Genomic DNA, 17204 nt, shown 5'->3' with positions numbered 1-17204 from the left:
GAAGTTAAGTGTCAAAAACATAAACTTACTAATAGTTTAGTCCAATTGTCTATAGTTTACCCAATTCTTAAAACCGGGTCTTGGCCCGGCTCAGTGTGTATAAATGAGAATCGATTACAGGTTTCTACTTGCGCCTAGCCCTTTGATTTTTCATAGTTATGTCCACAGCACCTTACTCCAAAAAAAAAAAAAAAAAAAAAAAGCTCCATTAAAGGAAAATAGTTTCTTCTTCAATTCTTCATATTTTTCCCACTTCATCTCCATAATCAATCTTTCTCAGAGCCCAGGGTTAGGAGGTGTGAATTCGCGCCATTAAAAAGAAATCCCTATTTTCCCACTAAAATCAAAGCGTTTTCCCACCTGTATTAAACTACCGCCATTTCATTTTCTTTATACATTCAAATCCCACAAAGAAAACCCAGAAAAAAGAAAGAAAAAAAAGGAAATAGAACCTAAGTTGTCTTTTATTACTGTTTGGGTTGTGTAGAATTTTAATTATTTTTAAAGATCATCAAAGAAAAGGGATCTTTTTTTTTTAAGTAAAAAGAAAAAAAATGGAAAAGAAAAGGGTAGCTGTTCCAATTCTATGCCATGGCCATTCACGTCCCGTTGTTGATCTTTTTTACAGTCCTGTTACCCCAGATGGTTTTTTTCTCGTTAGTGCCAGCAAAGGTAATAAATAACTATCATTTTTCCTTCTTGTGTAAATATGGTTTCTTGTTTATTTATTTATTAATCAGTAAGGTTTGGTCCTTTTTTTGATTGATTTGGTTCCATTATGTATAAGCCTTTATTATGTATGTGAATGGTGGTAATAATTTTGTAGTTAAATTCTGCCATTGGTCCTTGTACTTTATGAAAGTTGTGGATTTAATCCTTATATCAATTTTAGTTTAATTTCCGCAATTTCCAAAATCTAATGCGGCAATAATTTTTCATATTTATTATTTCTCCATATTACTTTAATGGACAAACAAATGTTATTTATGTTTAGATTGAAATTTCCAAATTTGAAAAGTATAGGGATTTAGGATGATGCAGTTGGAGAATATAGATTAAATCGCATATTACAAGACTAGTAATTGACTTTAATTGATCGAATTTAATTACTACTACTGTTTGAGTCAAGATTAAAATTGATCAATTCGAAAAGTACAAGGACTAAATCCACAACATTTGCAAAGTATAGGGACTTTTACCAGAATTTAACCTAGTTTTGTTATAAATCTTAAGACCTTATATACACCTTTTTTTATGGAGGTATACTTTGATGTTGGTCTCATTCTTTTAAAAATGGGGCTTTACTTGGTCTGGTTCAGATTCATATCCCATGCTGAGGAACGGCGAAACCGGAGATTGTATAGGAACGTTTGAAGGACACAAGGGTGCCGTTTGGAGTGTTTGCTTGGATACAAACGCTTTACGTGCTGCTTCTGGTTCTGCCGACTTTAGTGCGTACGTGATTCCTTTTTCGATCCCTTTCTTTCGCATTATGTCGTCATACTAGGAAAGTTGTTTGTTTATTTCCGCATGTTGTGAAGGAACATGTTGTCCATACGTAAACCCTGGCTATCTATCGTTTCATCTGCTGTTTCTTGATGAAAAGGTATGCCTTTTCATACAGGAAAGTATGGGATGCACTAACAGGTGACGTATTGCACTCGTTCGAGCACAAACATATAGTTCGAGCTTGTGCATTTTCTGAGGTAAAGTCTGTGCTTCCATTCCTTTTGCTCGAGGGAAATTAGGAGAGTGTGCATATATGGTGTTTTATTTGTTTAACGTAAGTCCTAGGAGCCATGTGGAATTTGGGATATTTTAAAGCTAGTAAGAGACATCAAGAAGGCGATCAAAACCCATGTTTTCGGATCTGGTAACAGGATACTCACCTTCTATTAACCGGAGGAGTCGAGAAAGTCCTCCGTGTATATGATCTGAATCATCCCGATGCACTTCCAAGAGAAGTAGATAAATCACCCGGTTCAGTCAGAACTGTTTCATGGATGCATAGTGATCAGACAATATTAAGTTCTTGCACTGATATGGGAGGTGTCAGGTATCGATTAACACGCATTTCACTTCAGTTTTTGTCATTTATTCCTCTCATGTGTGTGAATGGTTGAAAAGGAAGCAGTCCGGGTGTTTCCCGGCTTGTTGATTCATTGTGTACTTCATTTATATAGCATTTTCTTACGGTGTATATAACTGTCTTAATGCATGTCTCTGTTTTCTTTGGCATCTATGTCCGTCTCTTGTGTTTACTGAATTTCTCGGCAGATTATGGGATGTAAGGAGTGGTGACATAGTTAAAACACTAGAGACCAAGTCATCCGTGACCAGTGCTGAAGTGAGTCAAGATGGTCGATATATCACGACTGCGGATGGATCTACAGTTAATATCTGGGATGCAAACCAGTAAGTTCAGACTTTCAAGCCTGATTTTGGCCTGATTTTTGTGTTAGGCTATTTACTTTCATTGATCATTATATTCTGTTTCAGCTTTGGGTTGGTAAGGAGGTACAACATGCCATGCACTGTTGAATCAGCTTCATTGGAACCGATATATGGAAATAAATTCATTGCTGGAGGAGAAGATATGTGGGTTCGGGTTTTTGATTTCCAATCCGGGGATGAGATAGGTATGTTCTCGTACATAAATGTGTACTGGACTGTACTTCCTTGTAATCACTGGTTTTACATCTGGTCTGCAGCATGTAACAAGGGTCATCATGGTCCGGTACACTGTGTGCGATTCTCACCGAAAGGGGAATCGTATGCCTCAGGATCCGAGGATGGAACCATTAGAATATGGCACAGGCCCTTTGACCCATAATGACGCCGAACCATTTGCAGCAAATGGATCAGTTTGAAAAATGGACGGATTACGCATTGCAGGAGAGAGCAAAATAGAGGAGAAAGAAACCCGGACCGAGCAACAAGGGTGACCAATTTCAAGCCATATTATCATAAGTATAGTTTTCCTTAATGTAGATAGAATCGGACATTGATCGTTCTTTTTTTTTCCGTATAGTTTTGAATCTGGTGCATAAATGGTATATCTCTGCATTGTATGTGAATAGCATAATCTCTAAGCAATAGAATAAAAAATATACAATATCTGTATTCGAAGCGTATTTCGACCGCACCTGATGTGGAAATGACCACCCATCCCGGCATGCAAATGTAAGTAAGAATCTCCAAAGTTATCTAGAATTACATGAGAGTTTCACTGTGATCGTTGCGAATCATTCAGGGATTTAGATGGTCGAGACCCTTGGAACATTGACTGGGAAGTTATGGATCTCATCCATCCATGGGTTTTTCTCCTTTGCTGGATTTATCGTCCTCAAAGCTTTCCACACTGCACTGTTACACTTAAACCCGGAACCAAATGCAATTTGCCATGTTCGGTCCCCTTTCTTAATCCGACCTTTGGCTTCTGAGTAAGCCAATTCGTACCATAGAGAACTACTAGAGGTGTTCCCAAACCGGTAAAGAGTCATTCTTGATGGTTCCATGTGCCATTCAGACAGCTGCAAATTCTTCTCCAGTTCATCTAAAACGGCTCTTCCACCGGCGTGAATGCAGAAATGCTCGAAAGCTAGCTTGAAATCTGGAATGTATGGCTTGATCTTCATTTTGAAAAGCTTCTTTCCAACCAATGTAGCTAAGAAAAGTAACTGCTCGGACATTGGAAGAACTAGAGGCCCCAATGTGGTGATGTTAGTCTTTAAGGCATCACCAGCAACCCCCATGAGATCCTTTGACAACGTAACACCGATCTGTCCCGTCAAGTCTTCTTCCTGTGTAACGCACCCGAAGCACTTATCATCTGCACCCTTGTGGGTTCGAACAGTATGAACCAATTGATATTTCGATCTTCTTCTATCGGAGCTTTTGTTTGAGAGTAATATCGCAGCCCCACCCATCCTAAATAAGCAATTCGAAACAAGCTTCGAACGATCATTCCCAAAGTACCAGTTCAAGGTAATGTTCTCCATACTGATAACCAATGCATACGTGTTTGGATGAACTTGAAGAAGATTTTTAGCAAGATCTATCGAAATCAAACCAGCACTACACCCCATTCCTCCTAAATTATAGCTTTGGATATTACCTCGAAGCTTGTAATGGTTAATAACCATGGCGGACAACGATGGTGTCGGATTAAACAAGCTGCAATTCACAACCAAAATCCCGATATCTTTTGGGTTTACCAAAGTTTTAGCCAAAAGCTCATCAATAGCACCATACATAACAGCTTCTGCTTCTTTTCTAGCTTCCTTCATCGAAGGATTAGGCGGTATATTAAGGACAGCCTCCGGAAGATACGTTGATTCCCCTAACCCCGACCTTTCGAGGATCTTACGTTGAAACAAAAGATTCTCCTCCGTAAATGTACCAGCCATTTGAGACTGATCTACAAACATCTTTTTCGTGCATATCCGAGCCTTATCCGGTTTATAGCAAGAGAAATTAACAAGGTAAACAGGGCGAGGGCGCGTTAGAAAGTAAAGGGTCGATAAGAAAACAAGAAGCATCGAACAAATGATTACTGAAATGAGATTGTACTGCAGATGTTCCCAAAGATCATGAAGGTCTTGGATGGAAAACGTCGAAAGTTGCACGGCGATTACGACGACAAGTGGAGAAAGGAATAGGTACATTCCATGAGTAACTACATAATGGTAACCCAGCTTCACATATTTTAGCTTAACCGATTTCTTGAAATCGGGTAGGTTTCGTGTCGATGATCGGAGCAACGGTTGTTGATTTTCCGGTTTCGTCTCAGCCATCTTTTCCCCTGCAATAAGTTGAATCAATTCTATTATATCAAGCCGCAACATGCAGAGTCATTCAAAGCAACAATAATAGCACAAATCTATTGATAAAAATTTTAAAGCTTAAAAAGGGTAAAATTACCTCTCCAATCCCTCTCAATATCAGTAAAGAGCAAATTGGTCCGTTTCAAATGAATCAAACAATTTAATCTTTGTCAATTTTGAAAAAGAGTAGCCAAAAACAAAATTTCAACAAATTTAACCTCAACATTTACACATTTCTGAGCTAAATTTATTAATCAAGGCTAAATTAATAAGATGTTTGAGGATTAAATTAATTATTATACCATGGAAAACATTCTACATTCTATATCGATATTGAGATGAAACCTAACTTCAAATTGATAAATTACATGCATAGCCAAAGGAAAATTATGAAATTTAATCCTTTTTCTTCATCTTTGTCCTCAAAAAAATCCCTTTCACTTCAAGAAATTTAACAAGAATTTTGCAAACCCAAATCATAATTTCACATCAAATTAATAAATTCTACATAGTTTTTATCAGATTTGAACAGTAGGGAATGCATACAAATTTAAAAACCATAATCATAAACAACAATTAATTCGAGATTAATCCAAAAAAACCAAGATTAAAAAAAAAAACTCACTTTAATCCCCGAAAGGGAACCTAAGACGATCGCTTGAATCTCCCTATTCAAGAACACGGCCACGGAGATCGAGAATACCAGAGAGGAAATTTCCAAAAATAAGATTAAATATATGAGAAAAAAAGAGAGATCAATGGATAGTACTAAAAATTTTTAAATGAATCGATCGAGTGTTGTATATATATAAACCCCTAAAACTGCTTTTTACTAAAATAGGGGAAAATGGATAATGACGACGAACCTTGAAAGTAGTGAGGAAATTGACGCGTTTTTCGAAAAAGAGGCGGGCGCCGTCTAGAGCATTGAAAACGATGTCGTTTCCAATTTGAAAATAATAATAATAATGCCGGCCACGCTCTGGTTTTTCTTTTTGGTCAGCCATTTTTGAACAATTAGAATATTCGAATTTGAATTGTCAACAAAGAAAAAGTGTTTAAATAAATGAAATACTAATTTTGAATCAAGCTTTTTGGTATTTGGGTCGTCGATGAACTTTGCTTGCTGCTGGTATGTTATTTAAACTCTCCGATCAACCTTTCGATCACCGGAAAATATGGTGGAGAAACTAACTCCGATCAATACTATGCTTTGCTCCAGTAGTTGAACAATTTGGAGTTTCATTTTATAAAAATATCGTTGTAGGAGGAGAAAGAGAGATAGAAAGGGACTTCTAATGTGGGGGGTAAGTCGTCGAAAACTGACGCAAGCGGCGGTCGGGATATTGAAAGGAGAATTTGAATTTGGACGGTGATCGGCGGTAGTCTAGTCCGTGCTGCTAGCTCAGGTCGGGGTTAACAAACGTGCATGGCTTGCATGGTCGTTATATTTTTATGTTAATCACGTAAATATATAAAAAAAGGTAAAAATATCATAGAGTACCTCTAAAAGGGGTTAGAGTGCAATTTGCTCCCTTACTAAAGATTGAGTAAATTAGTCTTCGTATGTTAGATAAAAAAAGCTTGATAATCCATTTTTACGGTGAAAAACTTATCTGTGTATGTCAGCATGATTGCATGAGGCACATGTGTCATTGTAGGATTAATCACGTTAGTTAATTGCATGAGGCACATGTACCGTACTGTATATTATTGTCGAGTTATTCTATTAGTTACGTCAATTAACTATACAAATCTATATTTTAGTCCAATTCAATCAATTCTAAACAATTCAATCCAATCGATTCAATTCTCTGTCCAAATCGATACATCAACCATTCAGGTAACTTAAATATAGAGTAAAATAATTTACATAAAAAAAATAAATATATAGATTTTTAACTTTTTTTTGGGTTTTTTTTTTCTTCGAAAAAAAAAGGATTTTTTCTTGTTTAATTCTTATCTCTCTCTCTTTTTTTTTTTATGTATTATGTTCCAAAATCATCAAAGAAAAAAACCAAAAAAATGCCAGAAATTATTAGATTTAATCCCAATAAACAACACTATGGCACCACCACTTTAATAACTGGTTATGCACTTTGCTCAAGCTTACTCGCAGTAATCAACAAATTCGCCATTGCCAAATTCAATTACCCAGCTTTATTAACAGCATTACAATACTTAACTTCATCATTGGGTGTTTGGGTTTTAGCCAAATTCAATCTTTTACACCATGATCCATTCAAATTCCCCATAGCCAAAAAATTCTTCCCTGCCGCCATTGTTTTTTACCTCGCTATCTTCGCTAACACCAACCTTTTACGCCACGCCAATGTCGAGACATCCATTGTGTTCCGATCTTTAACACCCCTTTTGGTCGCCGTCGCCGATAAGGCCTTTAGAAAGCAACCGTACCCGGCAAAACTGACATTCATGTCTTTGTTCATCATTTTAGGCGGCGCCGTCGGGTACGTCGTGACGGATAAGGGGTTCACTTTGGTTGCGTATTTATGGGCGTTTGTTTATTCGATGACGATAACTGTCGAGATGGTTTACGTTAAACATATGGTGATGAACCTTGGGTTGAATACTTGGGGGTTTGTGTTTTACAATAACTTATTGTCGTTGATGATAGCACCCTTTTTTTGGGTTTTGAGTGGGGAATGCGGTGAGCTTTTCGCCTCCGTGAGTGGCGGCCGGGATCGGTTCGAACTGGTGGCGTTTGTTGCTGTGTGTTTGTCTTGTTTATTTGGTTTGCTTATTAGTTTCTTTGGATTTGCAGCTAGGAAAGCAATCTCTGCTACTGCATTTACTGTCACCGGTGTGGTTAATAAGTTTCTTACTGTTTTGATCAATGTATTGATTTGGGATAAACATGCTACTCCAATTGGCTTGGTTTGTCTCCTTTTCACATTGGCAGGTGGGGTTCTTTATCAGCAATCCGTTACCAGTCCGAAACCAGTAGCATCGGTTCTGGCACGACGATAAGACCGAATCCGGTATTCCGATTTAGCTATTGATTCCATTGATGAACTTTGTTAGCTATTTAGCATATTGAACATGTCTAGCCTTTGTTGCTTCATGTATTAGTGTCTTCAATTTCATGTATATGGTTTTTGGCTCATATAAATATTTTACTGTCTAAAAATACATCATGTCATTGCTTGAACTGTGGACTTACCATGTGCGTTATTATAACTCGAATCGAGATAAGCACGATTACAGTGCGATAGCACAAAAAGGTCGAGTCTCTACGAGATTCACCGATGCTGAACTGTTATGATCAATGTATGCAACTCCAATTGGCTTGGTTTTCCTACTTTTCACGTCGGCAGGTGGGGTTCTTTATCAGTAGTCGGTCACGGGGCTGAAACCGGCAGCATCAGTCCACGCACTTCGGTGATTACAACGAGAACAAGACGATAGGACAGTGTGGTATTCTAATTTAGCCAATTGATTGCATTGATGAACATATAAAACATGTTCAGACTTTGTTGCTTTATGTACTAGTGTCTGCAATTATCCTGTATATGGTTTTTGGTTCATGTATGTATTTTGCTGCCTAAAAATCCATCATGTCATTGCTTGAACTGTGGACTTACCATGCGTATTATTATAACACGAACCGAGATAAGCATGATGGCAGCTTGATAGCACTAAAAGGTCGAGTCTTTACATGATTCACCGATGCTTTGTTCAGCAATTTGCAGTGCATCTTTAAAGATTAACCCATTGCTGAATTGTTATGATCAATGTTTGCCACTCCAATTGGCTTCGTTTGCCTACTTTTCACATTGGCAGGTGGCGTTCTTTATCAGCAGTCGGTCACTGAACCAAAACCAACACCATCGGTCCGAGAACACGATATGACAGAGTCCGGTATTCTTATCTAGCTAATGATTCCATTGATGAACATTGTTAGCCCATTTAGCATATGTTGCTTCATATACTAGTGTCAGCAATTATCCTGTAATGGTTTTTGTCTCGTATATGTATTTTTCTGCCTAAAAATACATCATGTTATTGCTTGAACTGTGGACTTACCATGTGTATTATTATAACTCGAATCAAGATAAGCACGACGGCAGCACGGTAGTGCAAAAAGGTCGAGTCTTTGCGAGATTCACCGATGCTGTGATCAGCATATTGCAGTGCATCTCTAAAGGTTAACCATTGCTGAACTGTTTTGTCACAGGTCTTGGGAATTTGATGGTTCATTTAGTCACGAACAACTCAGTTACCGGCCAACGACCACTGGTTCATTTCTTTTAACCATGATCTATTTGTTTCTTCAAGCTTTACAATGCCTGCTTACCATACATAAGAATCTTGAATTTATGATTTTTTTCCTATATGCCTACTGTTATGGTTTTGCATTCAAGTGTTATTCTTTGTGCAAAATGGATGAATATTTGGAAATTTCGTCGGAGTTAGAATCCGGTCATTCTCTTTGTCGGTTGTTCGGTTGATCTGCAGTTCCTTTCATGAGATCCTAAAGAAGATCTTGCTTCCTTTGCAATATGTTCTGAAATCAGTGAAATGTATTTGGCTGCATTTGGCCACCATGAGATTCCTTTAAGTCCTAGAATTAAGCCTGGTTACTATAATCTCTCTATGCTGAGAAACCCCTTAATGTGGTTATATGTATTGTCGAGACGAGGCTGACTCCGTTAGAGAAATCTGCAAAATGTTGTCAGTTAGGAGCTGGTCGATACCTCAACAGATTTGGTATTATTTTCAGTGAGGGTTTTGTCTCTTGATTTTATCAAGAACCCAAGAGCTTAAAAGAGGCAGTGGATTCTCATAGCGAGAATGTCTTGTTTATGTGTATGATAATACAAACCGAGGCAGTGGATTCAAATCTAGGGGTGTAAATGAGACACTAATACTCGCAAATTATTCAAGTTTGATTTAAAAAAAGATTTAAAAAAGATTTGGTAATTATCAAGTTGAACTCGAGTAGATTGAGCTAAATTTAAGCTTAGTAATATTTGACTTGAATGGCTCGTGAACTTTATTGAGCTTTTCATATTTTTATATTATTAAATTACATTATTGCTCTTAATATATCTATTATTAACCCCAAGCTTAATTATCAAGTCTAGCTTGAGCTTGAGTATAAAAATTGGTAAACTAACTTAATCAATAACTTGAGTAGCTTAATCAAATATTATTTGACAAAATTTCAAAGATTTTCATAAATATTTCTAAAAATTAATTTTTCAACTAGATTAAAAAATAAATTTATATGGTAAATTTTTTGAAAAATATTTTATACATATCAATTTTAAATTATTTTCACTATTTTAAATATGAGAAATTTATTTTATATTATAATAAATTAAAAGTAATTATAAATTATGATTCGATTTTTGGTAACTGTAATTTTTAACTTACATTTTATAAATCGTTTAAACACTTTGATTGAAAAATTGATAAAAATTACATATGAGGTTTGAAATGATTATTAGTGACCATCAATACTGCCCTTTGTTTCATGGACAAGTGAAGTACACAAAAGGTTAGAGAAACTTGTTCCCACATGAAAACTAAAGCTAATTATGTTCAATTATTAGAGAAAAAGCTAATAATGTTCCATAAATATGTATTGTATGAGATTTAGTATTTATGTTAACTTGGTTCTTAGGATTTACCTTGTCCTACAACCACCTTCATAATTTAATTTTAGGCTAAAATATATTTTAAGTCGTTATTCTTTATACAAATTGAAAATTCAGTCACTATATATATTTTTAAAAAAATTAGTCATTTTACTTTTTAAATTTCAAAATTTAGGTTTAACTGTTAAAATTAATTTGTTAATTTCAGGTTTATTACAACATCATTTTTTAGTTACATGTCAACCAAGTGAATTTTTTTAGTTACAACTAAACTTGAATTTCGAAATCTAAAAAATAAAAAAATTAAATTCATGAAAAAATAGTGCATAAACTAAATTTCAAATTTATGAAGGGTACAGAAACTTATGACATAGGGACATCATGAATAAAATGGAGGTGAATCGTGTTTGTGGAAATAAAAAAATGGATTTTTATATTTTGACTATAAATGTTTTTACAATAGTTGTTGAAATTAATTATGTAAATATTACTAAAGAATATGTTCGATTCATAGATTTACATATGTATTTTTTTCAACTTAAAAAATTAATACAACATATAAAATAAAAAATTCCTTAAAAATAATTAAAATTTAATTAAATGTTGCTCCTTAAAAAACAATTAACTACTTTCATGATTTAATGCGTTGGGAAGTTTTTTTTTTTTTTAAATTACACTGACTTTCAAAGTTTGTTTACCCTAAGGTGTGACGGATCTAGCTGGGGTCCGTAATTCAATAGGAGGAGTATAACCGTCTGAACCTTTTGAAGGATCATCAGAAGATTGTCGTAATCCATCATCTGTTTCACCTCTATAAACGTCTTCAATCATGTGTACAACTTCTTGCATGGTAGGTCTTTGATCAGGTACGATAGATACGCAAGCCATTGCAATTTGCAATAATTGCACCATTTCTTCCTCGATGTTGTGGTATCTCATTAACTCCACGTCGAACACCTCTGCGGTCCATTCCTCACGGACAACTGATTGAACCCAACGAGGAAGATCGATCCCTTCTTCTCCCATCGACGTTTGATTAGGCGATTTTCCTGTTAATAACTCGAGCAATACCACTCCGAAACTATACACATCGGATTTGAACGCAACGTTGCGAGTTTCGACTACTTCAGGTGCTCGATACCCTGAAAAACGGCTAGACGAGGCAGTGTTGCTGAAGATCGGGTTGAGACCAAAATCAGACATGCAAGCTTCGTGGTCAGGTCGAAGGAGAATGTTGGAGGACTTGATGTTGCCGTGGACCACCTTTCCTGTAACATGAAGATGGGCTAAACCCCTAGCCGCAGTTAAGGCTATTTTCCGACGACTATCCCAGTTTGGTGGTGTACGGCACGAGACTCGACTACCTGCAAGTTTCAACCTAATTAAGAAATGTATAAAATACCTATTCGAATTGCAAACAAACTTTTTAAAACACAAACTGTATTAACTCAATTAATTTATATAATTACTCCTAAAAATTTGAATCTCATTCCCAAATCTAGCTTTTACTCAAAAAAAAATAGTCTTTTATCATTTAAAGTATCATTGAGGCCCCTGTATTAAAAATCAGATTACATTTTGCCCTCTCTCTTAAAAAAAAAGAATAAACTTATCGTTCTATTGAAAATTCTATCTATTTCTACTGTTAAAAACTAGTCTTTATATATCAACTTGAAATACACGTTGCACACCACCTATCACTATCTAGTTATTTCATTAGTCATATTAATTTTAAACAGTATAAATACATAGAATTTTAACAAAAATTAATTTACTTATTAATCCAACATTGAGAGAGTAATTTACCCATATTTTGAATAAAAAAAAAATAAAAGCAGAGTCTACTTTTTCTGATCTTTTTATCCTGTTCAGCTTCCTTGAATTGAAAGCAAAGAAAACTAGTAAAGAAACATTAAAAAAAAAAAAAGCTTATTTCTTTATTTTGGTCGAAAAGGCTGCTTACTCATTTCATGTCAGTGTGAAACACATTTCACTCATTTGCAACCACATGAAACAATATATAAGAAAATGTCGGTAGACCTATAAATGAGTTATGAAATCTATGATGGCATTAAAGCAAATAAAACAAAAATGATATTTGATCCTTTTATCAGACTCTTTTAACAATGTTTGATCCTCTTAGTTTACGAATTTTATAATTTAATCCAATTATGTTCATCAGTTTATATGATTCATCTATTCTCAATTTAAAATTAAATTTTAACAAATAGAATAAAAGACTTAAATTTCATTAAATAATAAAATTATTAATAGAAGATTGTGGTGTAAAGACTTGAAAGGGTAAAACTATTATCACCTCAAAAAGTAAACAGATTCTTCTCATTAAAAATTTTATCTATTTTATTGTTAAAAATTAGTCTTTGTATATCAACTTAAGGTACATATAATACACCATGCGCGATTATCGATTATTCTATCAACCAAGAGAAAATGATAAAATTTTTAATGAAATAATCATCAATTTACTCTTTAATCTAATATAAAGGGACTTATTTGTTCAATTTTAATACAATGAGCAAAATATAATCTGACTCCTAATTATAGGTATCCATGGGCCGTCAGTTTAAAAAATTTTCATGCCCAAGCCCCTTTCGAGCCGACCCACCCGCTCAAAAAACCTATTTTACTCTTCAAAAATAATAAAATATTAAAAATTATATTTTTAATTGATATTTTATATACTTTTATAATTAAATTTAAAATTTTAAAATATTTTTATTATTTAAATTGAATTCAGGTGAACTAAGCAAATTCAAGTTGTGAAAATCTCTTTGTCCATGCCCAATCCTAGTCGAGCTAGACTGGACGAGCTACTCGGCCCTTGGACGAGTCTCCAAGGTACATTTACATAAAAATAAAATATCTCTTAAAAATTATAAAATTATAAAATAGTATAATAATAAAATTATGTTTTAGCCCCTGTTCTCTTTTCATCTTTACTTTTAACACGAACAATTACTGAAAAACATTGGTGCATTGTGAGTAATAAAAAGGGAGAAATCTTACCGTGAAGTAAGGCGGATAAACTACCTTCTTCCATGAAATCCAATACGAGCAATTTTTCATCATCGGAATAATAAAACGCTCTCAGAGGAACTAAATTTTCGTGTTTCATTTTCCCCAACGTTTCCATATGTATTTCGAATTCTCTTTCATTTGCCGCCACGTCTTTTAGCCGTTTAACCACCACCGTCGTACCTTCTTCCAGCACCGCCTTGTACGACGTTCCGACGGTGCCTTTTCCCAACACTTCCGCCGACGCTCTCAACAAATCATCTAAATCGAAGCTGTAAACCCCACCTTCGAAGAACACTAGCTTATTCCTTTCCCTTGAGGTTGTCCCTCCCGACGTTCCCGCCTCCGCCGGTGGAACAGAGCCTGTCGGCGCCGTGACCGGCTTCGGTGGCTGGCTTCGGCGTTTAAAGAGACAAAGAATAAGGAATAGTAATAATAATAATGCAATGATTGTAGACCCCACTGCAATGCCAATAATGGCGCCGACGGAAAGGTTTTTGGATTTTTCACCAGGAGTTTCTGGAGGGATCGGCGATGGTTCCGGCGATGGGAAAAATGGCTTACACGGCTGGAGTGGACCGCCACAAAGGGCAGGGTTTCCGGCGAATGATGATTTCGGGAATTTAGATAACGAACCGGGAATTGAACCGTTAAGGGTGTTATTAGATACATTGATATCATCTAAACCGTCGGCGTTGATGCTCGGTAGTGAACCGGAAAATTTGTTGTTCTGCAAGAAAAGACCGGTCAAATGACTCATATTATTGACGGCGAAAGGGATTGGACCGGTGAACTTGTTAGACGAAAGATCGAGCCGAGTTAACCGAGCTAAACGAGTCACACTGATCGGGAACTCGCCGGTGAATGCATTATCTTGTAAATAAAGGTTACGGAGTAGAGTCAAATCGGAGAAATCTTCAGGGATCTCACCGGACAAACGATTAGCTCGGAGACTCAAAACACGAAGTTGGTTTAACCGGCCGATGGTGTTGGACGGAATAGAACCGACGAGACCCACACCTGGTAGCCGGAGACTGAAAACGAAGGACCGATTCGCATCACATTCAACGCCAACCCAATCGCAAGCTGAGGTCGATGAATTCCATTGAATCCGGTTTGGGTGTTTGGTCTTACAAAGGAATGCAAGGAGAGCTTGCTTGTCTTGAACCGGTTCTGAGTTAACTCGGGAACTTAAAACCAGAACAGAAAGTAGAAAAAAACAGCTAAAATTGACGGACATTTTTGTGATTAAAATTGGAGAAAAAATCGAACACAAAGAGTGAAGAAAAATGGGTCTGCTGTCTACAATTTCCCTCTGTTTGGCTTCCGAGAAACAACGAATTTCCTGGGAAAATTCATGAAAAAATGAGAGAAAGAAAAAAAGGGTGGGTTTTCTAAGGTATCACGAGATTACTTACTGAGTGGGAAAATATATAAAAGCCGAGTCGAAGCTTAAAACTGAAGGAGGAGAGGGGACTTGGGGGGAAGCGTTTTATGTTTTTTTATTTAGTTAAAATTGTGCTTCAAGTCCCTATATGTTTTATATATTTATAATTTAATCTTTTAAATTTTAAAATTCATGTCTAATTGTGAACAATGTTGAAAGTTTTATTAAATTCACTAAGGGTCGAAGCTAAAAATCTTTTAGGAGGGTCAAGATTAATTTATATATTTTTTGAGAATTAAAACGTAATTTCAGCATTGTATTTACCTATATTTTTATGGCTTTCAAAAGACTAAACTGAAATTTTAATATTTTTAAATCAAACTATAATTTTACCATATATAATTTTATAAAATTTGGAAATTAAAATAATAATTTTTATTTTAAGGAGTTACCATCCTACCAACCCTCCTTTTGCCCTTGAATTTTCTACTGTAGCATTATAAAATAAAAAATAATTGTGTTGTAATATAATATAAAAATGACGTTATAATAAATCTAAATTTAATAAAAAATTAATTATATTAATAATTAAGTAAATGATTCATTTCAAGTTTTTAAGAGGGTTGGCTTCAAAATTTTAAGAATATTCATTAAGTTGTTTAAAATTTTAATTACTTTATATTTTTATTAAAATTCTATTTAAACCTTTTAAAATTTTTAAAATTTTAATTAAACCCTTCAATTTTTCTTTAAAAAATCTAACTAGATGAGAAATTTAATGTCACGTTCTATCACTTTTATCAATATTTTAACATATATTATATATGAAATATACCTCAATTACAGGCATAAATATATTTACAAACAAAATAAATTTTAAAATTATTAATCGAATCAAATAACTTCATTTGTATAAAAATAAATTCGTTAAATGATTTTATTTTATTTTTAAATATAATTATAAAATTAATATAGTCAAGATAAAAGCATATTTTTCTTTTTAAATTTCAATTTTCATAACTTCATTTTACAACAAAATCATATTTAATAGTTTCAAAATCACATTTATTAGGTTAAATTAGTCGCCGATTACAAAATAAATTCGTCATTTCACATTTAATTTTAAAGTAAATAGATAAATTGTTAATAAAGATAAGGTTAATTTTAAAAACTATTTACTTGTTTTGTATCACAGCGAAGTGAAAAGTAAAAAGTGAGCAGTGTAATTTTACGTTGTTTTAATATTTAGGATAAATTAATGTTTAGTCCCTAAATTTAGTATTTTTAAATTTGATCCTTGAACTTTTTTATCTACATTAGTCATTGAACTTGGTTGTTTTTCTCAATTTAGTGGTTGAAATGATGATATAAATACTTTAAGATTGGATCACATCATCACTTCAAAATTTTAAAAAATACAGAAATTCTAAAAATACAAAAGAAATTATATAAAATTTAAATTATTATTTTTAGATGATGATGCGGCACAATCTCATAGTTCCATACATACTTTAAAGCAATCTAAGTTCAAGGATCAAATTGAGAAAAACTTTCAAGTTTCAAAACTAATAGGAACCAAACAAATAGTTTAGAGACTAAGGTGAGAATGTTGTCAAGTTCCCACCCCGAATCATGGTTCAAAATTAAATTTTCCGTTCCCGCTTGTCCCGGGTTAAGCATTAGCCAACCAAAAGGAGGAGTTGTTGCAACAATTAATGATGGATTAATATACTATTAGATATTTGAGTTTGGGTTCAATGTTTAGTTTGCTACTTGAGTTTTTTTGTTGCAATTAAGTACCTAAGTTTGACTTTAATGTTCAATTTGGTACCTAAACTTTATTGTTTGTTCCAATTATGTACTTTTGCTTTTTTTGCTAGAGTACACACGTTAAACATTCATTGAATCATTTAGTATAGGTACCAAATTAAATATTGAAACTAAACTTAAATACCAAATTGGAACAAAAAATAACTTAGGGATCAAATTGGACATTAAAACCAAACTCAAGTACCAAACAATATATTAACTCCATTAATGATGAAGCTCTCAACTGTTATATAGAGTTTGTTGCAGCTCAACTCAAAGGTTCTTAATGTCGGGTTTGGCTTAAAAGTTACTAATGTCGGCATTGATTCTTTGGTTCAATTACGTTAATTTAATTTGCACAAATTCCATGGGATAATAGCATGAACCCTTATATTTTAGGTTTGTTTTAATTTGGTACCTTTTATTTTCAAAATATATAATTTAGTACATGAAGTTTTATTCTTCTAAGGCTAAATGCACAAATTAGGGTCTAATCTTTTAGGAGTTGTTCACATAAGTACCAAA

The 17204-nt window shown here is 34.4% G+C and overlaps 3 protein-coding genes and 1 pseudogene across 3 annotated transcripts; 2 read left to right on the top strand and 2 right to left on the bottom strand.

Moving 5' to 3' along the window:
- The first annotated feature begins 133 nt into the window (after positions 1-133).
- LOC108470089 (uncharacterized) lies at positions 134-3134 on the top strand (annotated as a pseudogene).
- Positions 3032-5717, bottom strand: LOC108470088 (3-ketoacyl-CoA synthase 11). Its single transcript, XM_017771296.2, has 2 exons — positions 5452-5717; positions 3032-4804 (listed from the first exon to the last, which is right to left on the bottom strand). The coding sequence occupies exon 2, from the start codon at positions 4794-4796 to the stop codon at positions 3258-3260; it is 1539 nt and encodes a 512-aa protein (XP_017626785.1). The 5' UTR covers positions 4797-4804; positions 5452-5717; the 3' UTR covers positions 3032-3257.
- A 1134-nt stretch (positions 5718-6851) lies between these two features.
- Positions 6852-7814, top strand: LOC108468353 (GDP-fucose transporter 1-like). The gene has a single exon (XM_017769243.1). The coding sequence runs from the start codon at positions 6852-6854 to the stop codon at positions 7812-7814; it is 963 nt and encodes a 320-aa protein (XP_017624732.1).
- Positions 7815-11046: 3232 nt separating this feature from the next.
- LOC108470087 (probable inactive receptor kinase At2g26730) lies at positions 11047-14944 on the bottom strand. The gene is made up of 2 exons (XM_017771295.2): positions 13475-14944; positions 11047-11811 (listed from the first exon to the last, which is right to left on the bottom strand). Exons 1-2 carry the CDS (start codon positions 14721-14723, stop codon positions 11147-11149), a joined length of 1914 nt encoding a protein of 637 aa, XP_017626784.1. The 5' UTR covers positions 14724-14944; the 3' UTR covers positions 11047-11146.
- Between the last annotated feature and the right edge of the window lie 2260 nt (positions 14945-17204).

Source organism: Gossypium arboreum, chromosome 8 (genome assembly GCF_025698485.1).
Source record: "Gossypium arboreum isolate Shixiya-1 chromosome 8, ASM2569848v2, whole genome shotgun sequence".
Taxonomy (NCBI): Eukaryota; Viridiplantae; Streptophyta; class Magnoliopsida; order Malvales; family Malvaceae; genus Gossypium; species Gossypium arboreum.
This window is presented reverse-complemented; position numbering and strand designations above follow the sequence as displayed.